The sequence below is a fragment of the Pangasianodon hypophthalmus genome, chromosome 18, assembly GCF_027358585.1.
Source record: "Pangasianodon hypophthalmus isolate fPanHyp1 chromosome 18, fPanHyp1.pri, whole genome shotgun sequence".
NCBI classification, from domain to species: Eukaryota; Metazoa; Chordata; class Actinopteri; order Siluriformes; family Pangasiidae; genus Pangasianodon; species Pangasianodon hypophthalmus.
In genome coordinates this window covers 1900468-1928100 of record NC_069727.1, presented here as the reverse complement: position 1 = coordinate 1928100, position 27633 = coordinate 1900468, and the positions used below count along the sequence as shown (strand labels likewise).

Below are 27633 nucleotides of genomic sequence, written 5' to 3'. Positions count from 1 at the left end.
AATATTAAACGTGGCTCTGTAAGCATCTGGCTGTGATTGACTGGAGATGATGGAGTCGGTGGCGTGTGGAGGGTATAACATGAATCCCACGGCCTACGCTGAGATAGATGATCAAATTTCACATCCCTTAAACTTTCTTTATGCCACTTATACAGACCAGATGGGATTTAAAAGCTAAAGAGAAGGCAGAGTGCTGGGGTTAAACTCAGAGTAGAGGTGGGTTTTTTCATCCCACTTGGTTTGTGATGTTTTCTAAACAAAGTTAGCTGATTATATTTCCCTAAATATTAAAAATCATTTATTTAAACCACTTTTAAGTCTAGGATTTGAATTTTGTATATATGAATTTCCTATGCTTCATCCTGAAATTGTAGATCTTATTCACTGTTTAGACGTTTGAGACGTTTTTGACTGCTTTTGGCTGAAATCTGTGATAAAATCTGTGTAAAATTTTTAATCGGAATTTTAGGCACTTAATTTGAAATGATTTCTGCTACCAAAATCCTATTTTTAATCTTTTTTGTTTATCATTTTCAGTATACTGATGATGAACGAATGATCATGATGAACACACCACGTAAACACCCAGTACGCTCGCTTATTAATGAACGCAGGCTTCCTTTATCCAGCAAGCTTCATATCTGACCTCCGGCCCTCCAATCAGCATGAGAGGAAAAATCCCTGCTCATGGTTTTGTTTTTTATTGTCTTATATCACCTCCTAGTGGAGAAATAAGACACTACAGCTAACCTGCATGGATTTCAAATGGATTCATGACCATTAATATTCATAATTATTTAAATACAATAGCATTAGATTAGACATTTAAAAAAAAATAAATGTTACAGCCAAAGATTTCTGAATCCATTTCTAAATGAAAACTTTTACACTCAACCAGAGAAGATTGATATTTTGTGTATTTACAGTTGTAGTATATTCCTAATCTCTCCATCTGCAGTTATTTATTATTATTTATTCATTAAACAGTACAAGTGTGGTTGCAGTTTTATTACTGCTCAGTAAGACTTATAAATCACATAGACTCATCGTATATTAATTTGAATATATTAGTGTATTTTTTTATGCTTTAACTGTAAAATTGTAGGTTATGTTTTAAATTTGTAGTTTATGCAAAGCTTTAAATCTCACTTTAACTGATTAATTCAATTTAACCAAATAATCATACGCACAAAAAAATGTATTTTGGTTGCAACATATTTCAGAAAAAAGGATCAAGAGCCTAAAAAGTACATTAGATTTACCAGTTTAAAATAAAATATAGAAAATAGAAAATTCATATTAACAAATTCATATTAACATATCAACAAATTTCTGTCCTGCTGTCCTGGTTTGCTGCCCAAATAATTATCCTGTTACAGTTAACGTTTTGAAGACCATAATGTGGTTTTTTTGTTTGTTTGTTTGTTTGTTTGTTTTTTACATTAAATAATGATTTGGTGCACAGCACACTTTTACTTTCAATATGCAAAATATGCAAATAAAATATAACCCCATATATATATATGTACATATATAGATAGATATAGATAAATTAAATAGATATAGATAAATTTTTTAATTTAATTTCACAGTACAACACCTCTTATATTTGACCACAAGCTCGGTAGTAATGCATTGATTTGAGCTTTTACTTTGTTAAATCTATCCTCGGTTCTTTTCGGCCATTTAAATTCCCACTTTCGGCCATTTCCGTCGATTTAAAATGGCCATCATCGTCTATTTCCGTCGACGCTTCGTCATTTTCCGTCCATTCTGTACGTGATTCCCGTCACAGTTGAACCCAATTCGGGAATTTCCGTCGCTGTTAAATCCCCACCTTCGGCTATTTCCGTCGACATTTAAACTTCGCCCTCGGATGAGGAGAGCAGGCAAGATGGCGGCTGCCCCGCTGTACTGTGTGTGCCGGCAGCCTTATGATCTCAATCGCTTTATGATCGAATGTGACATTTGTAAGGACTGGTTTCATGGAAGGTATGGATATTTATACATTATTAAACGAAATATAATCGGTTGTGAACGAGAAATTATCGCCTTATTAGAAATACAGGCGTTAATCACAACGCGAGCTAGCAAGGGAGCTAATTAGCTACAGTGCTAGCTGGCTGATTGCTTTATGTTAGAGTTTTTGACTGAGAATAAATAATGTCTATATAAAATAATATATTTTTGGCTTTAGTGCTATTTTATACGTTACAGAAGGTATTTATGTTAAGTCAGGTTTAGTTAGCCAGCACTTCCTTGGAGTTTATTGTTTAATGTGTATTGGGTTGCTTGGTAATAATAGAGACATCACATGTTCATATTTCTATTAAAAATAAACAGAAATAAGCTGTGAGGATGTTTTAGAGGTGAATAATAATAATATATAATAATATAAAAAGTGCAGTGTATGAACGTTTCTTTGTTCAGTCGTCCTGTTTAACTACAAACCTTCTGCTCAGAAATGTTTACAGTGTTATTGTGTGTGTGTGTGTGTGTGAGAGAGAGAGAGAGAGAGAGTGACTGTGTGTGTGTGTGTGTGTGTGTGTGTGTGTGTGTGTGAGAGAGAGAGAGAGAGAGAGTGACTGTGTGTGTGTGTGTGTATGTGTGTGTGTGTGTGTGTGTGTGTGAGAGAGAGAGAGAGAGAGAGAGAGAGAGAGTGATATCTGTAATAAACAGTTCTGCTTTCTTCACGCTGTGTTCATGTGCACAGAAAAATATAACAGATAAATAGTTTAATCATCACTGGACAGGAACAGTGACATGAGAGTGCATTAGTGTGTGTTAGACAGATAAAAACACTTAACACGGGGGGGGGGGGGGAGACAGAGAGAGAGAGAGAGAGAGACACACTGACTGCTCTGTCTAATGAATAGATGGCTAGACAGATTAATATCTAGATCCATGGACTAAATCATAGCTAATAGGTAGAGGTGGGTAGACAGCCAGATGAATAAGGAGATAGATAAACAGACAGATAGATAGATAGGGGGATAGATAGACAGATAAGGAGACAGATGGACGGATAAGGGGATGGATAGACAGATAAGGGGATGGATAGACAGACAGGCAGACAGATGAATAAGGGGATAGACAGATGACAGATGAATAAGGGGATAGACAGACAGGCAGATGGGGGATAGATAGAAAGACAGATGAATAAGAGGACAGAGAGACAGATGAATAAAGGGATAGACAGATAGGCAGATAAGGGGATAGATAGACAGATGAATAAAGGGATAGACAGATAGGTAGATAAGGGGATAGACAGACAGATGAATAAAGGGATAGACAGATAGGCAGATGAGGGGATAGATAGACAGATGAATAAAGGGATAGACAGATAGGTAGATAAGGGGATAGACAGACAGGCAGATGGGGGATAGATAGAAAGACAGATGAATAAGAGGACAGAGAGACAGATGAATAAAGGGATAGACAGATAGGCAGATAAGGGGATAGATAGACAGATGAATAAAGGGATAGACAGATAGGTAGATAAGGGGATAGACAGACAGATGAATAAAGGGATAGACAGATAGGCAGATGAGGGGATAGATAGACAGATGAATAAAGGGATAGACAGATAGGTAGATAAGGGGATAGACAGACAGGCAGATGGGGGATAGATAGAAAGACAGATGAATAAGAGGACAGAGAGACAGATGAATAAAGGGATAGACAGATAGGTAGATAAGGGGATAGATAGACAGATGAATAAAGGGATAGACAGATAGGTAGATAAGGGGATAGACAGACAGAGATGAATAAAGGGGTAGACAGACAGATGAATAAGGGGATAGACAGACAGATGAGTAAAGGGATAGACAGACAGAGATGAATAAAGGGGTAGACAGACAGATGAATAAAGGGATAGACAGACAGAGATGAATAAGGGGATAGACAGAGAGATGAATAAAGGGATAGACAGACAGAGATGAGTAAAGGGATAGACAGAGAGATGTATAAAGGGATAGACAGACAGAGATGAGTAAAGGGATAGACAGATAGGTAGATAAGGGGATAGATAGACAGATGAATAAAGGGATAGACAGATAGAGATGAGTAAAGGGATAGACAGAGAGATGAATAAAGGGATAGACAGACAGAGATGAGTAAAGGGATAGACAGAGAGATGAATAAAGGGATAGACAGACAGAGATGAATAAAGGGATAGACAGAGAGATGAATAAAGGGATAGACAGACAGAGATGAATAAAGGGATAGACAGATAGGCAGATAAGGGGATAGACAGACAGGTAGATAAGGGGATAGACAGAGAGATGAATAAAGGGATAGACAGACAGATGAATAAGGGGATAGACAGAGAGTTTAAACGGTTAAACAGACAAGTAGACGGACAGATGGACAGGCAGATATATGAACTGATGATGTATAGAGACAGAAAGATAAATGGACTGATAGAAAGATGGCAGCCTGAAGTATAGACTGAGAGAGAGTTGGATTAATTGATGGATAAAGGGATAGACATTGAGGTGGGTGGATGGATGAATAGATGGTCAGACAGATGGATGTATGGACGGATTGATAGATTCGATAGACATACGGACTGATAACAGACAAACAGATAAATATATGAACTGATGACGTATAGAGACAGGTAGATAGAGCGACTATAGATAAACAGATGGACAGACAGCTGGTCAGAGAGACAGGTGTGTAGACAGGTGGACAGATTGATTGATAGATAGATAGATAGATAGATAGATAGATAAACAGATGGACAGATAGATGGACTGATTTGATAAATAAGGAATTGATGGATAGAGAGGTGGGTCGACAGATAGATAAAGGGATAGACAGACAATGATGGATGGATGTCAGATAGATAGACTGATTTGATAAATAAGGGAATGATGGATAGAGAGGCGAGTAGAAGGCTAGATAAAGGGATAGACAGAGAGTGATGGATGGATGTCAGGCAGATAGGGAGATAGATAGATAGATAGATAAATAGATAGTTATAAATAAGGGATGGATAGATAGAGAGGCAGGTAGAAGGATAGATAAAGGAATATACAGAGAGGGATGGATGGATGTCAGATAGATAGACTGATTTGATAAATAAGGGATAGATAGATAGAGAGTTATAAATAAGGGATGGATAGATAGAGAGGCAGGTAGAAGGCTAGATAAAGGGATGGACAGAGAGTGATGGATGGATGTCAGACAGACAGGGAGATAGATAGATGGACAGATGGGTAGAGAGGCAGGTAGACAGATGGATTAAAAGACAGAAAGAGAGATGGATGGATGTCAGATAGACAGGGAGATAGATAGATGGACAGATGGGTAGAGAGGCAGGTAGACAGATGGATGGATGGTCAGACAGACGGGGAGCTGTACGGAGGGATGGAGAGATGGACAGACAGACAGACAGACAGGCAGGTTGTTATTATTTTGTTCAGTGAAATTACAGACGGTTATATTTTGGGAAATAAATTAGTGAGTCAGTGTTTCGTTATTCAGAGAGTTTTTCGTTCCTCTTTCCGTCTGTTGTTTTCTAATTTTAATCAGATTTCAGTGAAATGATAAAATGTCAGCTGTCAGTGTTGCATAAACTCAGAGCTTCCGGTTTCCCAGACAGAGAAGAAGCGTGATTCTGTAAGAGCCGTGATGGACTCTGCGCTTCATCAGTGTGTTTGTGTCACATGTCAGTAATGTGAATATTTCTGATGTCTGATAACAGAGTTTCTCTCTCTCTCTCTCTCTCTCTCTCTCTCTCTCTCTCTCTCTCTCTCTCTCATATACACCATCATCTCATTCCAAAACCCAACAGTTTGGCGCGTGTCTGTGGGGATTAGTACTCAGACACACGAGCGTTAGTGAGATCAGGCACTGATGTTAGACGAGGAGTTCTGGCTCGCGGTCAACGTTCCAGTTCATCCCAGAGGTGTTGACTGGGGTTGAGGTCGGGGCTCTGAGCAGGACGCTGGAGTTCCTCCACAACAAACTCAAAATCGTCCAAAATGTCTTTGTATGCTGCAGCTTCAACATCAACATCAACACTAACATTAACAATAACAGGGTCTTTCGCACCGCTTTAGTTCCAGAAGTAAATTTACAGGACTAAAGTACTGGGTGATTTTGCGTGAACTATTTCCCAGCACCGTTTAAAGGGCTGCATTCGCACTGACAGCGGGCACTAGGAAGTGACGTAAGCCGGTCGACAGCGAGGTCATTTGTGCGCCGCGTTCAACAACGGAAACAAAGAAGAACAACGTAAACAACCGGAGGATGGAGGACGCTGTGATCGGAGCTGTGTTTCTGTTGTGTCTCGTGTCCATCTATCGCTGCACCCCACACTACAGTATGTTTACACAGCGTTTTAAATCATGGCGGGTGAGGGCGTTTTCGTACGCGTTTGGCCAATCAACGTCTACTTACGTCACGGATAGTACCAGTTGTGCTGGTTAGACCCTGCTCCGGAGTAGGAGCTCATTTGGTTCTCGAAAAAGGCAGTCGGTACTAAAATCACACCCAGTTCCTGAGGTGCGAAAATGCCAAAAAGTGGGTAGTTCCACAATTAGTTCAGGTACTATGAAAAGGTTCCTGTGGTGCAAAAGGCCCTAGTGTTACTCTTCACTGGAACTAAAACCCTGAAAATCAGCCCCAGACCATTATCAGCCCCAGACCATTATCCCTCCTCCTCCACCACTCTTTACTGTTGGCACTCTGTGTTCCAGTATGTAACGTTCTCCTGGCATCCGAACCAAACCCAGACTCGTCCATCAGCCTGCTGGAGAGCGAAGCGTGATGGATCACTCCAGAGAACGCATTTCCCCTGCTCCAGAGTCCAGTGTCGGTGCTTTACACCGCTCCAGCCCACGCTTGGCATTGCACACACAGTGATCTCAGGCTTGTGTGCAGCTGCTTGGCCATGAAACCCATTTCATGAAGCTCTTGATGCACATTCCCTGTGCTGATGTTGCTTCCGGAGGCAGTTTAAAGCTCTGTAGTGAGTGATGCAGAAGGGGATTTACGCTCTACGCGCTTCAGCACTCGGCAGCCTCGCTCTCTGAGTTTGCGTCGTCTACCTCTTTGTATCTGAGCCGCTGTTCCTCCTAAATGCTTCCATTTCACACTAATAGCCCTCACAGCTGACTGGGGCAGATCTAGCGGGGCAGAAAATTCACCACCTGACTCCTGGTAAAGGAGGCCCTGCCATGTTTAATGTCACTGAGCTCTTCAGTGCGACCCGTTCTACTGCCACTGTGTGTGTCTGAGAACCGCATGGCTGTGTGCTGGATTTTATTCACCTGTTAGCAGTGGGTGTGGCTGAAACACCTGAACGCTGTCATTGCACGCCGCGTACGGCACGAAGCACGCCGCGTACGGCGCGAAGCACGCCGCGTACGGCACACTGTGTACTGCACGCAGGTTTTAGTAGAAAGAGAAGAAAGCATGGCCGGTTTCCTTTTGTTTACAGTTTGGACTGATTTCCTGAATTGTTTATTGGTTGGTTTATAGACTGGTTTCAATTTTTGTGGTTGGTTTTGTTTTTTTTTTGTTTTTTTTTAAACATATTTGTTTGTTTGAAAAACAGTTTTGATTTATTACCATATCAATTAATTAATTGTTTGATTTGGATTCTTGATTTTATTTATTAAATTTAACAGAGTAAATTATATTTAATTTATTATCTTATTTTAAAAGTGGTTAGGATCAGTTTTCCTTATTTATTTATTTGTCGTTTTCGTTTTTCATTTTTTAAATTTTTTTTTTTTTTTGGAAAATGAGTTGGATTTGTTTCCTGAAGGAATAAATGAAAGAGGTGTTCGATGTGTTTGTTATTTTTACACTTGCAGCTGGTGGGACGAGTTCTTGCTCTTTTCAGGAGGTGTGTTTAGTTTTTGTTTTTGTGTGTGTGTGTGTGTGTGTGCACTACAGGAATGTGAGCTTCAGTAAATCCTGTCAGAACAAAACAAAATCATGAGATGTTCTGCCTTAAGCAGCTCTGGAATGTAACTTACAATCGTGTGTGTGTGTGTGTGTGTGTGTGTGTGTGTGTGTGTGTGTGTGTGTGTGTGTTGTAGTTGTGTGCAGGTGGAGGAGCATCATGCTGCTGATATCGACGTCTATCACTGTCCTAACTGTCATCCCATCCACGGACCCTCCCTCAGTAAGTGTGTGTGTGTGTGTGTGTGTGCGCGCGTGTGCGCGCGTGTGCGCGCGTGTGTGTGCGTGTGTGTGCGTGTGTTTCCCCAGCAGTAGTGTAAACGCTATTATCTGTGTGTATCTCAGTGAAGAAGAGGAATAACTGGCACAGACACGATTACACAGAGGAGGATGATGGGAGGCGGCCGGTTCAGGCTGGAACAGCCGTCTTCATCCAGCAGCTGCAGGCCAGGAGCTTCCCCAGGTAATAACACCTGTAATAAACACTTCATAACACTGTGTGTGTGTGTGTGTGTGTGTGTTGGTTAGACGTGTGATGATTGTATACACGCATACTGGAGGTTTGTGTTCAGGTTGCCTGCAGGTTTGTTGGATGTTGAGTGCGTGTACACGTGTGTTGGGTGGATGTGTGTTTGTGTGTGTTGGTTGCACGTGTGATGGTTCGGTGGGTGTTTACAGACGTGTTGGTTGCACGTGTGTTGGTTCGGTGTGTTTTTATGTGTGTGTCAGTTACACGTCTGTCGGTTGCGCGTCTGTTGGTTACATGTTTATTTGCGTGTCGGTTATATTTGTGTCTGTTACGTGTGTATTGGTTGGGTGAGTGTTTACATGTCTGTTAGTTATATGCAGTTTTAGATACACTCTCCATCCACTTTATTAGGAACACCTGTTCACCTGCTCATTTACACAGGTATCTAATCAGCCAATCACGTGGCAGCAGCACAATGTATAAACTCATGCAGATAGAGTTAATATAGAGCTTCAGTTAATGTTCACATCAAACATCAGAATGAAGAAAAGTCTGATCTCTGGGACTGTAACTGTGGCGTGGATGATGGTGCCAGATGGGCTGGTTTGAGTTTTTCAGAAACTGCTGATCTTCAGGGAATTTCACACACAACAGTCTCTAGAGTTTATACAGAATGGTGCGGAAACAAAACACTGAGTGAGCGACAGCTCTGTGGGAGGAAACACCTTGTTGATAAGAGAGGGTCAGAGGAGAATGGCTAGACTGGTTCAAGCTGCCAGGAAGGAAATAGTAACTCATATAATCACTCTTTACAACCGTGGTCAGCAGAAAAGCATCTCAACATGCACAACACATCGAACCTTGAGCTACAACAGCAGAAGACCACATCAGGTTCCTCTCCTGTCAGCCAAGAACAGGAATCTCACCCAAAACTCACCCAAACTTGACAGCTGAACATTTATTTAAAAAGAAAAAAAAAAAAAAAAAGAATTTAATCACCTGGTCTTTATCTAATCTTCAGCATGTCTAGTTTGGGTGAGTTCGTGCCCATGATAGCCTCAGATTCCTGTTCTTGGCTGACAGGAGAGGAACCTGATGTGGTCTTGTGGGCTGAGATGCTTTTCTGCTGACCACGGTTGTAAAGAGTGATTATATGAGTTACTATATCCTTCCTGGCAGCTTGAACCAGTCTGGCCATTTCCCTCTGATGTCTCTTATCAACAAGGTGTTTCCTCCCACAGAACTGTCGCTCACTTAGTGTTTTGTTTCCGCACCATTCTGTATAAACTCTAGAGACTGTCGTGTGTGAAAATCCCAGGAGACCAGCAGTTTCTGAAATACTCAAACCAGCCCATCTGGCACCATCATCCACGCCACAGTTACAGTCCCAGAGATCAGACTTTTCTTCATTCTGATGTTTGATGTGAACATTAACTGAAGCTCTATATTAACTGTATCTGCATGAGTTTATACATTGTGCTGCTGCCACGTGATTGGCTGATTAGATACCTGTGTACATGGTGATGGTGTGTGTGTTGGTTGGAAGCATGTTTACCAGCATGTTAGTTACAGGTGTGGTTGTTGGGTGGGTGTTTGCATGTGCTGGTTGGAGGTGTGTGTTTATGCCTGTTGATCACATGTGTGTTGGTGGCATTGCATGGATTACAGGTGGTTTGGTTCTGTGCATGTGTGTTGGATGTGTGTTAACTGTGCGGAGGTTGCTTGCTAATGGTGTGAATGCGTGTTAGTAGACACGTACTGGTCTGTGTATGTTGGTTAGAGTGTGTGTGTGTGTGTGTGTGTGTGTGTGTGTGTGTGTGTGTGTGGTATAAAGCTGTAATTGCTTGTTGTCCCTGTCCCCACGCAGTGCTGATGAGATCGTGGTGCGGATGCAGGGAAGTCATGTGACACGGCATTACCTGGAGACCGAGGGGTTCGATTACCCCATCATAGTGCAGGACATGGAGGGTCTGGGGCTCAGACTGCCCCCACCGTCCTTCTCCGTCAGAGACGTCCAGCACTACGTCGGTACGTGTGTGTGTGTGTGTGTGTGTGTGTGTGTGTGTGTGTGTGTGTTTTAGACTTTCCTTTTAAAAGAGTTCAGGGACATTAAGAGGACGGCAGACACACGGCTTTATCATGTGAGTGAGATCATGTGGGACCCCATGGGGGAATCAGGTGTCTTGTCTCTGGAGTGTGTGTGTGTGTGTGTGTATTGAGCTCCTGCAGCTGTGTTGTCTGTCTCCCTAGTTACAGACCCCCAATCTGTTAGAGAGCTTCATTTACAGACACACACACACACACACACACACACACACATCAGCTCCAAACCACAGGCTCACATTAATGGGAACAGGTGCTCTATGTGCACGTGTGTGTGTGTGTGTGTGTGTGTGTGTGTGTGTGTGTGTGTGTGTGTGAGCTCACTAAGCACAGATCAGTTTGCACTCTTGAGTAGACTGAATAGACAAGACACTCTACTCTCGTTTACCTCTGTTCCTTCTCTCTCTCTCTCTCTCTCTCTCTCTCACTCACTCACTCACTCACTCACACACACACTTAGTAACTGGTCAGGGTGTTGATGGTTTAAATTAGGCTTCTAGTTTGTTTATATTCTGAGATAAAGAAAAGCTAAATTTGGTGTTTTTTTTTTTTAAACTGTAAGCAGGATTTAAAAACACATCTAGTTGAGGCTGATTATGAACTAGAGTGATGTAGATGATGCTGAGGAACCGTCAGAGTCAGAATTCACACACCATGTAGTTGTATAGCGCTTTTAACAATGCACATTGTCACATAGCAGCTTTACAGAAATAAATACATTCAAATTAAATTAAACCAAAATGTATTGTAAATAAGTGAATTTATCCCTAACGAGCGAGCCAGTAGTGACGATGGTTAGGAAAAACTCCCTGAGACGATATGAAGAAGAAACCTTGAGAGGAACCAGACTCAAAAGGGAACCATCCTCATCTGGGTGACACCCGATAGTGCGATTATAAATCATTCCCTCTATAACTCTGTACTACATGGACAAATAGTGCAATTGTGGAACCAGGAAATTCATCCCGGTTTTCACATGAAGTCCGGTTTAGGCCACGCCCACATCGGGTTCATACTGCATTCGACTAAACGTCTTAACTTGTCATTTCCAACCGACTAGGAGAAAACAAGGGGGAAAAAACGTCCCCTCAGCTCGGATTTCCTACTCGGGATGTTGGGATGGTCTCCTCAACCTCGGGTTCAGCAAGTGACGTCAAATCAAAATAGTAACACAGTAGCCCATGTTCACGAAGCTCCGCCTCTAGGATCTTTGGCCCGTAGAGTGTAGTGTCTGTGAAAATGAGGACAGGAGGCGCATCCAAGCACAAACAAAAAGTTTTCCGGACCGAAACTCCATTTTCCAAATTTTTCCCTCAGCAACTTAATACAGTTTTGTCATTTGTGCCACTAAGGCTACAACTTAATGCATTGTTGTTGTTGTCGTTGTTGTTTTAATCATGTTCTACACGTCTTCCAGGTAATTTTGTACAAATAAGGAATAAAAAAAATCGACTATTGCAGGTTTAAATAAGTTATACTATATATACAAGTATTTGAGACGAACATGGAGGCGTCCATGGGTTTTTTTTTTTTGTTTTTTTTTTATATCTATTTTTTTTTTAGCTTGAGGTAGAAAATGACATAATTGCAAACTCGGAGAGTCGAATGCAGCACTAAACAGATCCAGACAGTGGTGTTGCGTCTTGCTGCTGATATACCGTGTCTATTAGGGATTATTTTTTAATGGATTTGGACTCGCTGAAGAAAATAATTCCGCGGAATAATTCTCTGTACGCAGGTGGAGATAAAGTGATCGACGTGATCGACGTGGCCAGGCAAGCGGACAGCAAGATGAAGCTGAGGGAGTTTGTGAAGTATTATTACCAACCTGAACGTCCCAAAGTGCTCAACCTCATCAGCCTGGAGTTCTCCGATACCAAGTACACACACACACACACACACACACACACACACACACACACACACACTTGCTCTTTAACTATATAGCAGTTATGTCATCTCTGTGCAATCCTCTGTACACCTTCACCAAGTCTCAAATAACATCCTCACATTTTCACACTGCTTTATTTAACAGTTATTTAGTGTTACCATGACAACCACTGTTCACGCCTGACACGCGAAGCTGCGGCGCTTATTTAGTGACATCACTAACTGCGCTCATGCGTAGCTCCGCCCCCCAAATCAGTTGCAGTTGCTCAGAAACGTTAGAAACCTTTAGTGATTTTTGTGCCATAGTTATAAATTCTATCAGCATCCTGTGAAAGTGTAGCGTTACCATGACAACTAATGTATCGTAAAACACTAACTAGCTGAATGGCTAAACGTCGGTAGGTTGTAGGTGACAATTTTTACATCCTGTAAGATCGAACGTGATTGGCTCAAAGCTGCGATTATTAGCGATGTCTAATGTAAAATGAGATGAGATGTAGCTCCGCCCCCTAAATCAGTTTTGTACACAAGTTGAATCCAGGAGTGGTTTAAAATGTAATGTGTGTCTGTGTGTGTGTGTGTGTGTGTGTGTGTGTGTGTGTGTGTGTGTGTGTGTGTAGGATGGCTGAGCTGGTGGAGGTGCCGAAAATCGCCCGTGAGATGTCGTGGGTGGAGAGGTACTGGCCGGATGACTCCATCTTTCCCAAGCCGTTCGTGCAGAAGTACTGCCTGATGGGGGTGAAGAACAGCTACACCGACTTCCACATCGACTTCGGAGGAACCTCCGTGTGGTACCACGTCCTCTGGGTAACGCACACTAACCCCCAACCCCCAACCCCCTGTTCCACTACAGAGAGCCCTATTTCATAATTTCGTAATGAAGAAGAGTGTCGTACAGAATACCCATAATGCACTGTGTGCTGTTTGGCCTTGTACAGGGAGAGAAGGTTTTCTACCTGATCGAGCCGACCAAGACCAACCTCGCACTGTACGAGTCGTGGAGCTCGTCGGCCAATCAGAGCGAAGTGTTCTTCGGAGAGAAAGTGGAAAAGTGCTACAAGTGCGTAGTGAAGCAGGGCACCACCGTGCTGCTCCCTACAGGTCAGACTTCACATAATCACATGATTATTAACCATCTTCCGCAGGAGTGAGACGGTTTATCGCTATAACGACGAATCTCTGTAAGGAAATGTGAAAGTGCTACACGCCTACACCGATACACTATACTGATATACGTCATGTCCATCTTCTCTGATGTTTTCTACATCCATATACAGGCAAACGAGTCATGCTAGCTGGTCTACTATCATAACTGTGTCAAAAAAAATAAAGTTAAAATAAAGTCTTTTGTTTTTTTTTTTAATTTACTTTGAAATTCCTCTGGAATGATCAGAGCTCAGGCTTAAACTCCGCCTACTTTCTACCACTGGGCTTGCTTCCAGGAAGTTTTTTTTTATTATTATTATTTTTAAATATTACATTTATTGAGGTATTTTTAGATTTTCAGACACACAAAACAAGACAAAACACAGCTACACAGGAAATGAAAAAAAAAAACAAAAAACAAAAACATCTCCTTCAGATTCTGTTTAGCAGTTAACCACAACACCGGTTAGAGGCAAGGGAGGTCAACACAGACTTTTGCTCAATGTGACATTATAGACAAGTTCAAATAATAGTAATAAATAAAAATAATAATGAATAATCACCTAGATATTTTAGCTTTAAAGCAAGGGTGATGGGGAAAGTGACACTAAAAATAGAGAGCAGAGAGATTCACAAGTGTCAACATTGTCACTAGCTTTGACAAGTAATTGAGGGGAAAAAAAATAATAATAATAGAAAGATTCAGATATTCACATGTGGTATTTAATTAGTTCCAGGAAGTTGATGCGACTTGCCGACTCCAGGTGGTGCTAATCCACCCTCTCTGGTCCTGTCACATAAAGCTGAATAAATTTTCCATCCATCCATCTATTCTCTGTGCCGCTTATCTCCCATCGCAGCTAGCTAAAACCATCGTAAATATAATTTTTGTATTAATAGATGTAACACTAAGGGTGTGTTTTGCTGTAGCTGAACAAAAGTAGTAAATATTTCGGTATTAAATTCTATCATTATAAAATAAATTATAAGGTAATTAGTTCCATTTCACTGTTTATCACTCGCCCGTCTGTGTTTGAGTTCTAGCGATAGGTCGTTACGCTGAAACCGTTACTACACTTACTACGAGCTGTCAGTCAGTCTGTGTGTTACCATGGCAACACGCAACACTAGGGCCTTTCGCACCGCGGGAACCTTTTCATAGTACCTGAACTAATTGTGGAACTACCCTCATGAACTGGGTGTGATTTTAGTACCGACTGCCTTTTTCGAGAAACAAATTAGCTCCTACTCCGGAGCAGGGTCTAACCAGCACAACTGGTACTATCTGTGACGTAAGTAGACGTTGATTGGCCAAACGCGTACGAAAACGCCCTCACCCGCCATGATTTAAAACGCCGTGTAAACATACTGTAGTGTCGACTTATTCCACAAGTATGGAGAACAGCGATAGATGGACGCGAGACACAACAGAAACACAGCTCCGATCACAGCGTCCTCCATCCTCCGGTTGTTTACGTCGTTCTTCTTTGTTTCCGTTGTTGAACGCCGCGCACAAACGACGTCACTGTCGACCGGCTTACGTCACTTCCTAGTGCCCGCTGTCAGTGCGAATGCAACCCGTTAAACGGTACTGGGAAATAGTTCACGCAAAATCTCCCAGTACTTTAGTCCTGTAAATTTAGCTCTGGAACTAAAGCGGTGCGAAAGGCCCTACTCTGTCCAGCTGTGGCTTCTCTGGGAGCTATTTTTGCTCACAGAGCAAAAAATAAACTAAATATTTGGCCATATTTTGTCTGAAATGTCAGTCAGTCGATATTCATTTCTTGCTTCTGGAGCTTTTGTACTAAAGCAACGTCACACTCGCAGTCTTACTGAGGATCTGAAATTCAGTAGAACAGCATCTTGTTCGTGTGATATTGCTTAAGCATTAATAGGAAGTTCATTTTTCAGAGAAGTTTAAATGTTTATTACACTTCATCTAGGGTAAGCTCAATTTTATGATGAAAAGCTTTATTAACTTTATTACGCAGTTTATTTATTTATTTATTTATTGTACTGTTCGATACGCTGATGTTTCTGACTGTGTGTAAATCTTTACATTTATTTTTGTTCTCCAATTTCAGCTCCTTATTATTATTATTATTATTATTATTTAATCTCCAGTTGGAAATAACAAGCTGAGTGTTTTTTTTTTTTAAAAAAAAGAAAAAGAGTAAAGCACAGACAACAAGACGAAAATAACTTCAAGACCTGATAAGCTCCCAGGAAAAGGTGACTCTGGTTTCTGTCACAATAAACCTCCCTCCCTCGCGTCTGACTCGGAGCCTCAGCACACGTTTTAACATCTCGGTCTGCTGCGTGTCTCTGAAGGATCGTAGCTCATACTTTAAGGTTGACGTCCGCACGTTTTTTGGCCATATTAAGCGCTCGTTCTCTAGTTTATCTGTTTGAGTGATGATCGTTAGATCAACATTGCTCTAGATGTCAGGAATGCAACTTACCCAGAATGCATTGCTGTAATGACACAAGTGTTACACACTTCCGAGTGATATGGGGAAGTCGACGAGGGTGGTAATGGAACAGAGCGGGTTGATTTATCTCTCTGTGTGTGTGTGTGTGTGTGTGTGTGTGTGTGTGTGTGTGTGTGTGTGTGTGTGTGTGCGTGTGTGTGTTGCCCTCTGCAGGTTGGATCCACGCAGTTCTCACTTCTCAGGACTGCATGGCCTTCGGAGGAAACTTCTTACACAACCTAAACATCAGCATGCAGCTCAAGTAATTTCCCACAATTCATTTCATTCTATTTAAATAATGAATGAAGACCTGAGTGACTTTTTTTTTTGCTTCCAGTGCAAGACAAGTTTGTTGAGAGGGGAAAAATAAATAAATAAATAAAGAGTGTGATCTGTTTGTTGTGTTCAGGTGTTATGAGATGGAGCGGAGACTGAAAACTCCAGATCTGTTTAAGTTTCCGTATTTCGAGGCCATTAGCTGGTACGTGGCCAAGAACCTGCTGAAGACGCTGAAAGGTGAGAGACGGAGACAATGATGACTACTACTAATAATAATAGTAATAATAATAATAATAATAATAATAATAGTAAACCTTTTTAACCTCCTGATCAATCAGCTCACAGCTCAGGAGACACGTGAGAAAAACACACGTGGAGGACGTGGAGTGCTGGTGAAAAATGAGTCTTGTTAGTGAGCGAATACGAGGAGATATAAAACTTTTGCAAATAACAACTTGTCTGTTTTTGGGACGTTCACGAATACGTGATGTGACTTCCACTTTTTTATTATTATTATTATTAATTTATTTATTTTTTACAATCCTTTCCCACTCCTTCATCAGAGAACAACAAAGATTTAGGTAGCAGTAAATAATAGGCTAGTTTGTTAGCCGATACTAGCTAAGACTGAAGAGAGTTGCTATGGTTACAGTGTGAGCATTGCTTGGATTGCTTTTTTAGAAAAACGCCAAGTGTGAACGCAGCCTTATAAAACCCAGTTTGTGTTGTAACGTGTGTGTGTGTGTGTGTGTGTGTGTGTGTGTGTGTGTGTGGGGGCAGAGCTGCGAGAGGCTCAGCGTCAGCCTCAGGAGTATCTGGTAGAAGGAGTGAAAGCTTTAATCTCTGCGCTGAAGACGTGGCTGAGGAGGGAGGTAAAGCACCTCGTGTCGTTTATACCTCTGTATATTTGTTTGTATCTATAATTAGCACAGATGTGCAGGTTTTGGTTACTGTCTGTGCTCTGTGAGCATTATAAGTGGATTAAACAGGAAGGGTTTTCTATTCTATAACACCTGACCTCGTGAACCTGACCGAGGTGTGTTAGAAGAACACTGAAGAACCTGAACGAGGTGTGTTAGAGCAGCTGAACCCACACCGAGTGTGTAAACCAGCTTTCCTCTGGATCTCTGTGTGTTTCTAGTTAACGGCACCAAACAGCGAGGTTCCGGATCACATCCGGCCGAGTCTCCTGATCAAGGAGCTGAGCAGGGAGATCCGTCACCTGGAGGTGCAGGAGGTACAGCACACCTGAGATAACTCACATTCCTACTACATATATATATATATATACACACACACAGCAGTTCTGTGCAAAAGTCTTAGGCACGTGCAAAGAAATGCTGTAGAGCAAAGATGCCTTCAAAAATAATGAAATTAAATGTTTCTACATTAAAAAAAATACTATAAAGAGCAGTAAACAGTAATAAATGAAACTAAATCAATATTTGATGTGACAGCCTTTTGCTTTTTAAAAAATAAAGCAGTATCTGAGGTGCAGTGTGTGCAGTTTTATAAGGAAATGAGCTGGAAGTGTTACTGAGCATCTTGCAGAAGCAGCCACAGTTCTTCTGGAGACTTTGACTGTCGACTCGCTTCTTATTTCTGCAGCGAAACCCAGCAGCCTTCATTCTGTTTTTATCTGAAAAGTGTCTCTTATGGAATCTGCTGCTTTCTTTACTGACATACAAACATTTTTCTGTAACGTTTCATTTTGTGCTGGAAAACTAATGTTTGGAATCTAAAATGTTTTTGTACTGAATCAATAATGTAGAAGTCAGAATATAAACATCTATAACAAAGTTTGTACTAAAAAAAAAAACAAAAGTGGAGGGGTGGCAAGACTTTTGGGGGAAAAATAAATCCCAGAAATCCCTGAGGCAAGGGATTTCTTCAGGAGCGTTGCAGCAGACATCTTCACTGTCCCCCTTACCTAAGTGTTTGTATTAATCATTTCACGATAGTTTCTGGTGAAGCTCGGCAATGCGGAAGCCGTTGCTATAGTTACAAAATCCCCCACAATAAACCGAACATTACGGACCACTGACTTTTACACAAGTTTAATTTTAACCTTTGCTACAACGATATAGCTGTACTACAGTGTTTGAGTTATGGAGAATACTAACAGTATCGAAAACAAGAAACGTAAACCAAACTGGACCGAGGACGAAAAAGCCGTTCTTTTAGAAAAATATGCAAAAAGAAAAAAAGAAGAAAGAAAAAACCCACCCTCCAAGACCACTGTAACCCATCACTCACTCACTCACTCACTCACTCACGCGCACAAGACGAAAGCCTGGCGTAAGATAACGGAAAAAATTAACTCAAGAAATCTTGCTGTCAAGCGCTCAGTAGAAGAAATGACGAAGAAATATGACAATGTAGTTGTGAGCTCAAGAAAAGAAATAAACAGCCATAAAAAGGATTCAGGGGGAAAAAACTGAGTTACATTCAAGCTAAACAGATTTACGTGACTGGACTTATTATTATTATTATTATTATTATTATTATCAAAAAGTAGTGAGCTTGGTTTGATACAGTTTAACAGATGTTGAGTTTGGTGCTCAACGTCAGGCTGCAGTATCGCAGTGAGACGAAGGATTGACTGAACCGATATTCAAACCGATATTTTCTCAATAATTGCGTATCGTTCCGATCAAAAAAAATGCGCCTCGGTACTTCCTCCTCTTCAGTTAACCCGAAATCAGCCGTTGTGTTTGAGTTCAGCAGACTTAATCTTTTTTAGGGTGACATGGTTACTAAGGATTTTGTAGCAACGCATAATGGAAATTAAGGGAACACTTAAGCACTTAAGGGGAAATAATTAACGACAGCCGTAAGGTTCCTTAAGGGAACCGTATTTTTATTTTTCTTGTAGCTCATGTTTCACTATAGACATCTTTAACCTTATAACTGAGGGGTTTTCGTAACTTAAGGGCTTTGTTGCAACCGGTGCTGAGCATCACACTCAGGTAGGGGGCGTGTCCTAAAGTTTGGAGGCGGAGTTATAGGTTAGAAGTGATTTAACATGATCGTAAGTTAAGACTGATACTTTGAGCATTCTGGTATCGAATCTATTTTTTAATAATTATTTCAAATCAGATTTGTTTCGCTTCACAGGAAGATCCGAGTAAACCGGTGAAATCTCAGGGAAGCGCAGAAAGCCCGTCCGGTCGTTCCTCGCTCGAGAGGCGACGCCAGGCGCGACAAGTCGCTCGAAGACTCGGAGACCATCATCGTCATCACCACCACCACCACCATCATCATCATCATCATCTTCATCTTCAGCATCAGCATCATCACGAGCCCAAACTCCGATCAAACCTGGACATCCTGGAGCTGCACACTCGGGAAGTGCTGAAGAGGCTGGAGGTCGGCCCTCTGGAGGAGGTAAGATCACGTCCAAAACGTTACAAATACGTTACAGAACACACACACACACACACACACACACACACACACACACACACACACACAAAATGGAAAAAAAATAGTAATTTTCCATGATAATTCACTCCGATCAAGTCGGTTATTATTGGAGTTCTTTCATTCTCTTTATCTTCCTCTTTATTTTCATTAAATTCTTCGCTTTCCTATCTCAGCAGGACTCACACGTGAGCTCCAAGGTGAACAGGAAGTTTAAGAAAGTTGTCCAGACATCTGCCGTGACCGTTGAGGGTAACCATGACAACGCGCTGCGATTGGTGCTGTGTAACGGCAGAATCATGTGGTACGGTTTTAATACCCAGTCATTAGGTTATATCCTTAATATCATTATATAACATGTATAATAGTGTGTGTGTGTGTGTGTGTGTGTGTGTGTGTGTTGTGCTCATAGTGAGAGGCTGCGTCTTGGGAACAGAGCTCTGAAATCTGAGAGAGACGAAACATCGCCATGCCAACAGCACCACGTTAGACCAGAAAAGCCATCGTCATGCCAACAAGAGAAAGTGAAAGTGGAGGCGGGGTTACAGTGCGTGGGTCAGGTCACTCATCATGGTGAGTCACTTTAGCCCCCTCATGCCACCTCATCTTCATCAAGACTGAAGCTCATTATCCAGATTAAGATTTTCCAGAAGGTTCCGTTTATTTGGCTTCGTATTAACACTTTTAATGTGTTTGTATTTTGAATAACCACTAAACACCAACATCCACCATCTAACACTGAAGTTCGTGTTCATCACCAGACACCAACATTCACTGTCAAACACTGACGTTCAGCAGCAAGCACCAACAAACACCACCATTCTCCATCCAACACCACCGTTCTCCATCCAACACCACCGTTCTCCATCCAACACCAACATTCATCATTAAACACCCCAACATTCTCCATTGCACACCACCGTTCTCCATCGCATATCAACATTCTCCATCGCACACCACCGTTCTCCATCGCATATCAACATTCTCCATCGCACACCACTGTTCTCCATCGCATATCACCGTTCTCCATCCAACACCAACATTCATCATTAAACACCCCAACATTCTCCATTGCACACCACCGTTCTCCATCGCATATCAACATTCTCCATCGCACACCACTGTTCTCCATCGCATATCACCGTTCTCCATCCAACACCAACATTCATCATTAAACATCCCAGCATTCTCCGTCCAACACCACCGTTCTCCATCGCATATCAACATTCTCCATCCAACACCACCGTTCTCCATCCAACACCAACATTCTCCATCGCACACCAATGTTCTCCATCCAGCAACAATATTCACGTTCAAACACTGGCATTCAACAGCAAGCACCATCGAACACCACCGTTCTCCATCACACATCAACGTTCTTCATCCAACAGCAACATTCATGTTCAAACACCAACGTTCTCCATCGCACACCAACGTTCTCCATCGCACACTCTCCAACAGTAGCTGTAAATAAATGTAAAGAACAGGCAGTGTGCTTTGGACATGCTTTGACTGGGCTTGTTGTGTGAACAGAACTCAGGATAAAGCTGACGAACCTCTCAGGGTTGCAGAAGGAAGAGGAGGAAGATGATGAAGATGAAGAGGAGGTCAGTTACATAAACAAGACTTTCCAGTGGCTCGTCTAATTTCTTCTGAGTTATTAAAATGGGGGGAAAAAAACACGTTCTCTTTCTCAGCAGAAGGACAGTTCAGATTCAGGGAGCTCTGAGGATGAAGAGGAGTGTGAGATGCCTAAGATGAGAAACTCAGGGAGTCAACATCACAAACCACTCAAAAGGTATTTCACACACACACACACACAGTAATGTTCCTATTCCTGCTATTAAATGCCCAGGTTCACCATCAATTCCAGACCAAACATTAAACCCAAACACCAATGCTCTCCATCAAAACAACGCCGACGTTCTCCATCAAAAACGCGCCGATGTTCTCCATCAAACACCAACGTTCTCCATCAAAAACGCGCCGACGTTCTCCTTCAAACACACGCCGGCGTTCTCCATCAAAAACGCGCCGACGTTCTTCATCAAAAACGCGCCGACGTTCACCATCAAACACCAACGTTCTCCATGAAAAACATACCGGCGTTCTCCTTCAAACACACGCTGACGTTCTTCATGAAAAACGCGCCGACGTTCACCATCAATACAAAATATGTATTTTGTGTTCATTTAGCTGAAATGTGAATAATAAATACTCTGGTGTGTGCACAGGGAGCGTCCTTCCTCCCCCAGCAGGGTACCAGAGGGAGGCGCTGTGACTCAGGAGATGTGGTGGAGCAGCAGCAGTAGCAGCAGCAGCAGCAGTAGCAGTAGCAGTAGCAGCGCAGTGTGTGTCAGCAGTAACACGAGTTCAGTAGAGGAGTGTTTATACAGTGACAGTTCACTCTCTCCTGCACTCCATCCATCAAAACGACACACACACAACTCCAGCCCCATCAGCAACCAGGCCACTAAAGGTGAGGGAGAGAGTGTGTGTGTAAGTGTGTGAGGGAGAGAGAGTGTGTGTGTGTGTGCACGTGTGTGTGTGTGTGCACGCTCGTGTATGTGTGTGTGTGTGTGTGTGTGTGCACGCACGTGTATGTGTGTGTGTGTGTGTGTGTGTGCACGCACGTGTATGTGTGTATGTGTGTGTGTGTGTGTGCACGCACGTGTGTGTGTGCACGTGTATGTGTGAGTGAGTGTATGTGTGTGGGTGTGTGTGGGAGAGAGTGTGTGTGTGGGTGTGTGTGGGAGAGAGTGTGTGTGTGGGTGTGTGTGGGAGAGAGTGTGTATGTGCAGGTGTATGTGTGAGTGAGTGTATGTGTGTGAGTGAGTGTATGTGTGTGAATGAGTGTATGTGTGTGTGTATGTGTGAGTGAGCATGTATGTGTGTGCGAGTGTGTGTGTGCGAGTGTGTGTGTGCGAGTGTGTGTGTGCGAGTGTGTGTGTGCGAGTGTGTGTGTGTGTGTGTGTGCGCGTGTATGTGTGTGTGTGTGTGTGTGTGTGATGTTGAATTCTGGATTCTGATTGGTTAGAAGGTGTTGATTTGATAATAATTCAAATCACAGGTTTATATTAATGCACTCGTTCTGATACTTTATCGTTTCTATAGCAACCGCTCCATTTGTGCGGCGGAAGATTTGCATAATCTCACATTTTATGGAAGGAGTCTCCAGTGTCAGCGGTTTTACACACTATAATTATACTATTATTATAAACATGTTAATGCATAGTTTATAAACAGTATCACAGAAAATCACTTCACAGCAAGCGATATTTTCATTAAAGCGGCGGTGTGTAATGTTTAAAAGCCCTCTGTGGCTGTGAGGTAAACAGCAATAAGCTTGCACAAAAATGTACCAGTTTTCTCTGTGGAGACTATTTATGAATTACTAGTTACGTTTTATGGAAAGGGGTGGAGTTTAAAAACTTTGTTCTGACTGTCGGTGGATCTACTTCATCTGATTTACGGGCCAGAAAACTGTAGAACAGAATCGTGAATTTGAAAAAAACAGTACGATCCATTGCATGAAAATATTATCAATCTTTGAAATTAGATGATTGTGTGTCTTGTAGCATGTCAAAAATTTACATACTGCACCTTTAAGTGTTAAGATGTCATTTTTGCTATATCGCTTACCGTTACTTTAATCTAAATTGTGGATTGAATTTGTGGTGGTTTATTTTTTTTCAGGAAAACGTCCGAAGAAAGGCAATGCGACGTCCAAGCAGAGGCTGGGCAAGCTGATGAAGATGAGCACACACACTCGACTGCTGTTATAACACGACAGCGACACACACATCTCACTACCTACACACACACACACACACACACACACACACACACACACACACACACACACACACACACAGAACTCGTACCTTGCATGTTTAAGCTCCAAGGTATGTAGGAATGGCACTAGCACGCTGATGCTGCACGGCGGATAATTCACGGCACACATGCTCTGGGAAATTAAGTGATGATTTAACAGATAAAAAAATTTATTTTAAAAAAAAAACAAAAAAAAAAAAACAGCAGTGCAGGGAAATTTGTGACGGAAATAGCCAAATGTTTATGGAAGTGTTTTTTTTTTTGTGTTTGTTTCTTCTGCAAGTGCAGTGGATCAATACTGCTAACACGCCCTTGCTCACTTTGAAACGTGGTTCGAGCCCCAAGAACATGATTTTTCAGAAAGTGATATTTGCGTTATTACAATATTAAACCAAAATCCATTATTTTGTATTTGATCTCTTTTTAAACTTCCAGTCAGATCTGAAAAAAAGTCGTCCCATAGTTTCTAAACGTTAACCCGACTCAACTCAACGGAAGCTCCTGGGTACCAGCTGTGAGTATTTATAATCATACTAACACGTTTTAATAATAATTCTGAAAATCTCAACGATTAAGTGTTCCCTGAAGTGTCTATGAATTGAAACTTTAATCTGTGACAGTCGCTTGTTTAGTTAAGGTTTAAAAAATAAAAATAAACACTTTTCCAGAAAGGTTTTCCAGCTGATCCTATCAGGTGCTAGGTGTTAAATGTTTGCTAGCTAAATTAACTAGATAGCTAGCAGTTGTTTTAATTTTCTTTGAACTTTCTCACAATTTATAGGCTGACATTGCGATATTGATGTGTGATCGAAAAGAGAACTTTTCCCGAGTTAACGTTGCAAAATGAAGAAATAAACGTATTATCGAAACTCGTTTCATAAATTTGGCTATCAGTATCGGTTAAGTCTCGCTAAACTGTTTTTAACTTATAACATTAAAACTAACAAGTATCATTAGTCAATTACAGTCAATAACAAATTACGCCCACTTTTGTCTTTGCAAATCATATTTCTGGACAAACTTGTAGCAAAATTACAAAGGAGAAATGTTTATTTCACGTAAAAGGTTGCGTAGCGGACATTCTTGAATTTTTCTCATTAAATTTCTCAGCCTACGTTGCGATATTGATGCGTGATCGAAACGAGAACTTTTGCTTTCCCGAGTTAACGTTGAGAAACGAAGAAACATAAACGTATTTTAGTAACTTGTTTCATTTTATGGGTATCGGTTACATTTTACCAAACTGTTTGTATTAAAACATGTAAACTAGCAGCCATTATCAGTCAGTTACGAACAAATCACGCCTATAACAAATTCTTACAGATCATATTTCCGTGCAAATTTGGTATTTTAGTAACAATTCTGAAAATGTTAACGATTAAGTGTTCAGTGAAGTAGGAACAAAGAAACCGATAAGAAATTATAAATCGCGTTGCTTTATAAGGAAGGCGACGCCTCCTGAGTCCAGTGACAGTCCTGCGATTGCATTTCAGTGTAGCGCGACTGCAACGCAGTGATGAAAGTGAAATGCAGTGAAACAGGAAATTACATTCACTTCAGACCAGCGTCAGTGTTTCATTCTTTAAAAAGCGGCTCCCTGCTGATTGTTTTTCACTGACGACGTAAAGCAACGTAAGAGCAATGCAGTCAAGGGTTTGCTTTTCAGTGTAGCACGTTTTCCTAAACGGAAAAATAATACCATTTCACACTTTCCTCCAGTATGATTGGTCTTCTGTTTCACACGGAATTTTCATCATCGTGTTTAAGCCCACTTTGATTAAAAATAATAATAATAACAATAATAATAATTAGCAATAATGCTCCGAATGTAACCTTTTTATGTAACAGTGTGAAGGTAACTACTTTCTAAAACATTTATCTGAACAATAGACGTAACACTAGTAACCCTGTACACGAGGTGCGTTAACACCCTTAACGACCTGAGCGTTAAACCTGTGTGTGTGTGTGTGTGTGTGTGTGTGTGTGTGTGTGTGTGTGTGTGTGTGTGTAATGATCTGGCAGCTTTATTACTAATGAGTTCTGTAGCATTAACACATCTTCACCTGTTTTTAACATCCACCATCTAATGAGATTCCCGGATGTAAAATACTGAGAGACGGCGTTGTGCGATGAAGTGGAGTTACTGCTACCACTCTGAAGTTGATTATTTTCCTATAACAGCATGCCCCCAAGTGTTTTATTCCTCTTATACCACAGCAACTTACCATCAATTACAATTTATAATGTACTGAAAAACAACAAATCAGTGTTTTATCCATTTTTCGTTACATTGAACGTTCTCAGTTACCTTATAGCAGCTATAAACACTCGTTCTCTCTCTCTCTCTCTTTTTTTTGCTCTTTCTTGAAGTTAATGAGACAAAACAGTAACGCAGCTTGTCGTCTTATGTTACTGAGAAACCGTAAAACTCCTCTTTCCTGAAAGCTTAAAGGAAAGGAACGGTGCTTAAAGTGAACAAGGGCGTGTCGGAAACGGTATTGGAACACAGCCGGAGTGTGTTATCCATTCAGCCAATCACGGAGCTCTGAGTCTACATTGTGTACATTGCAGTCAGCTTCTCTTTCCCTCTCCTACCTCCACATTCAACCTGTAGCAGAAGCAGAAGTGTGTGTGATGTTTCTTGGGCAGCTTTCATATGTTTTTTTTTTTTTCTTCTGTAAAATAATCTGATTATTGCGTCTCATTTCTCTACTTTTAACGTTGATCACTACCTTCTTCCTGTTCGGCTGTGGCGTAAACACCGAGGGTCGGTGTGATGAGAACGATGCTCGGTGTAGTTCAGGGTAATTTATAAATCTGTGTGATAGTTTTTAAACGGTGCTGAAAGCAATAATTGTACAGTGTTTGATTAGATGATTGATGATTGGTTGTTTTTTTTTTCCCAATATATATTTAAACAGGCGAGATTTGTAGCCATTGAGTATTTCCATTCTTTAACACTGAAGTCTGTTTTATTTTCTGTTAATTTGGCCGAGTTATTTAGTGGGGAGGATGCACTGGAAGAAATTTGTAGCAAAATTACAAACATTAAATTGTCGTTAGGGGGCGTTTCCCAATCATTTTGGTGCTTTCTGGTTGTTGGATTTTTTGATTGAACTGAATCTGACAGTCACTTGGGTAGTTACGTTTAAAAAAAAAAAAAAAAAAAACTCTTCAAGCAAGGTTTTCTAGCTGATGCTATCAGGTGCTCATATTAGCTAGGTTTAAAGTTAGCTAGCTAAATTCGTTAACTAGATAGCTAGCAGTTATCCTAATTTTATTTGAACTTTCTCACAATTTACAGGATGACGTCGTGATATTGATGTGTGACCGAAAAGAACTTAACGTTGCAAAACGAAGAAACAAAATATTTTCGTAACTCGTTTCATAAATTCAGCTATCAGTATCAGTTAAATCTCGCTCAACTGTGTTTAAATTATAACATTGACTATTGTTATTCAATTACAAACAAATTATGCCCACTTTTGGTTTTGCAAATCATAATTCTGTATAAATTTGTAGCAAAATTACAAAGACGACATGTTTTTTTCACCTAAAATGTGACCTAATGGACATTTCTCAATTCTTGAACGTGATTGGTTAGAATGTGTACCAGTTATTTCTGTAGAAAAGAGCAACATGAGAACTTCTCTGTGAATTTGTTTTCTTGGCTTGTAGCTACTCAGTGTTAGTTAGCATGAGCCTTGTCTAGCTAGCTGTTGTTTTGATGATGGATTTAAAGATTTATGTGGGAAATTAGATAAACTGTTACAAACAAGTGTTGGGGCTCGGATATAAATTTACCATGACAGCGACGTGCTAACGAATAAACATTATTGATTCCTGCGCAGGTTTAATTTTAACAGCGTTAAGGAACGGGGGGGAAAAAATACGGTTTTATGTCCAACTTGGTAATCTGCAAAGATTTGCAGTAACTTTATTTATTTTATTATTTTTTTTCTTGCAAAAATTCTGTCAATTTGTTGGGGCTTTATGAGAGAACGAAGGAACATCAAGGCTCATTAATACATCCCTCTCATACCTTATTCAAATTTATTTTCTTCCAAGGTTTTTTTTTTTCCAAGAAGGAAGGGGGGG

General features: G+C 41.1%; 1 protein-coding gene across 4 annotated transcripts; it reads left to right on the top strand.

The window, feature by feature from the left end:
- Window positions 1–1844: 1844 nt before the first annotated feature.
- On the top strand, window positions 1845–27633 carry kdm7aa (lysine (K)-specific demethylase 7Aa). Of its 4 annotated transcripts, none has more exons than XM_053241722.1 (18): window positions 1845–1992; window positions 8058–8143; window positions 8266–8383; window positions 10257–10417; window positions 12231–12372; window positions 13003–13189; window positions 13321–13483; window positions 16174–16261; window positions 16409–16515; window positions 17059–17150; window positions 17420–17515; window positions 19396–19665; window positions 19881–20005; window positions 20114–20274; window positions 21235–21308; window positions 21399–21499; window positions 21936–22180; window positions 23398–27633. In XM_053241722.1, exons 1-18 carry the CDS (start codon window positions 1877–1879, stop codon window positions 23484–23486), a joined length of 2421 nt encoding a protein of 806 aa, XP_053097697.1. In that variant the 5' UTR covers window positions 1845–1876; the 3' UTR covers window positions 23487–27633. The 4 variants fall into 4 exon arrangements, with proteins under 4 accessions (XP_053097697.1, XP_053097696.1, XP_053097695.1 ...); XM_053241721.1 differs by having other exon boundaries at window positions 19878–20005; window positions 21402–21499; XM_053241720.1 differs by having other exon boundaries at window positions 19878–20005.

What these genes read in the sequence shown, in the direction of transcription:
- kdm7aa (XM_053241720.1), top strand. Translation starts at nt 1,877, where the DNA reads ATGAGGAGAGCAGGCAAGATGGCGGCTGCCCCGCTGTACTGTGTGTGC. An exon ending in GGGTCAGGTCACTCATCATG is followed by an intron (nt 20,275 to 21,234) that starts GTGAGTCACTTT and finishes TTGTGTGAACAG; the next exon opens with AACTCAGGATAAAGCTGACG. An exon ending in CATCACAAACCACTCAAAAG is followed by an intron (nt 21,500 to 21,935) that starts GTATTTCACACA and finishes GTGTGTGCACAG; the next exon opens with GGAGCGTCCTTCCTCCCCCA.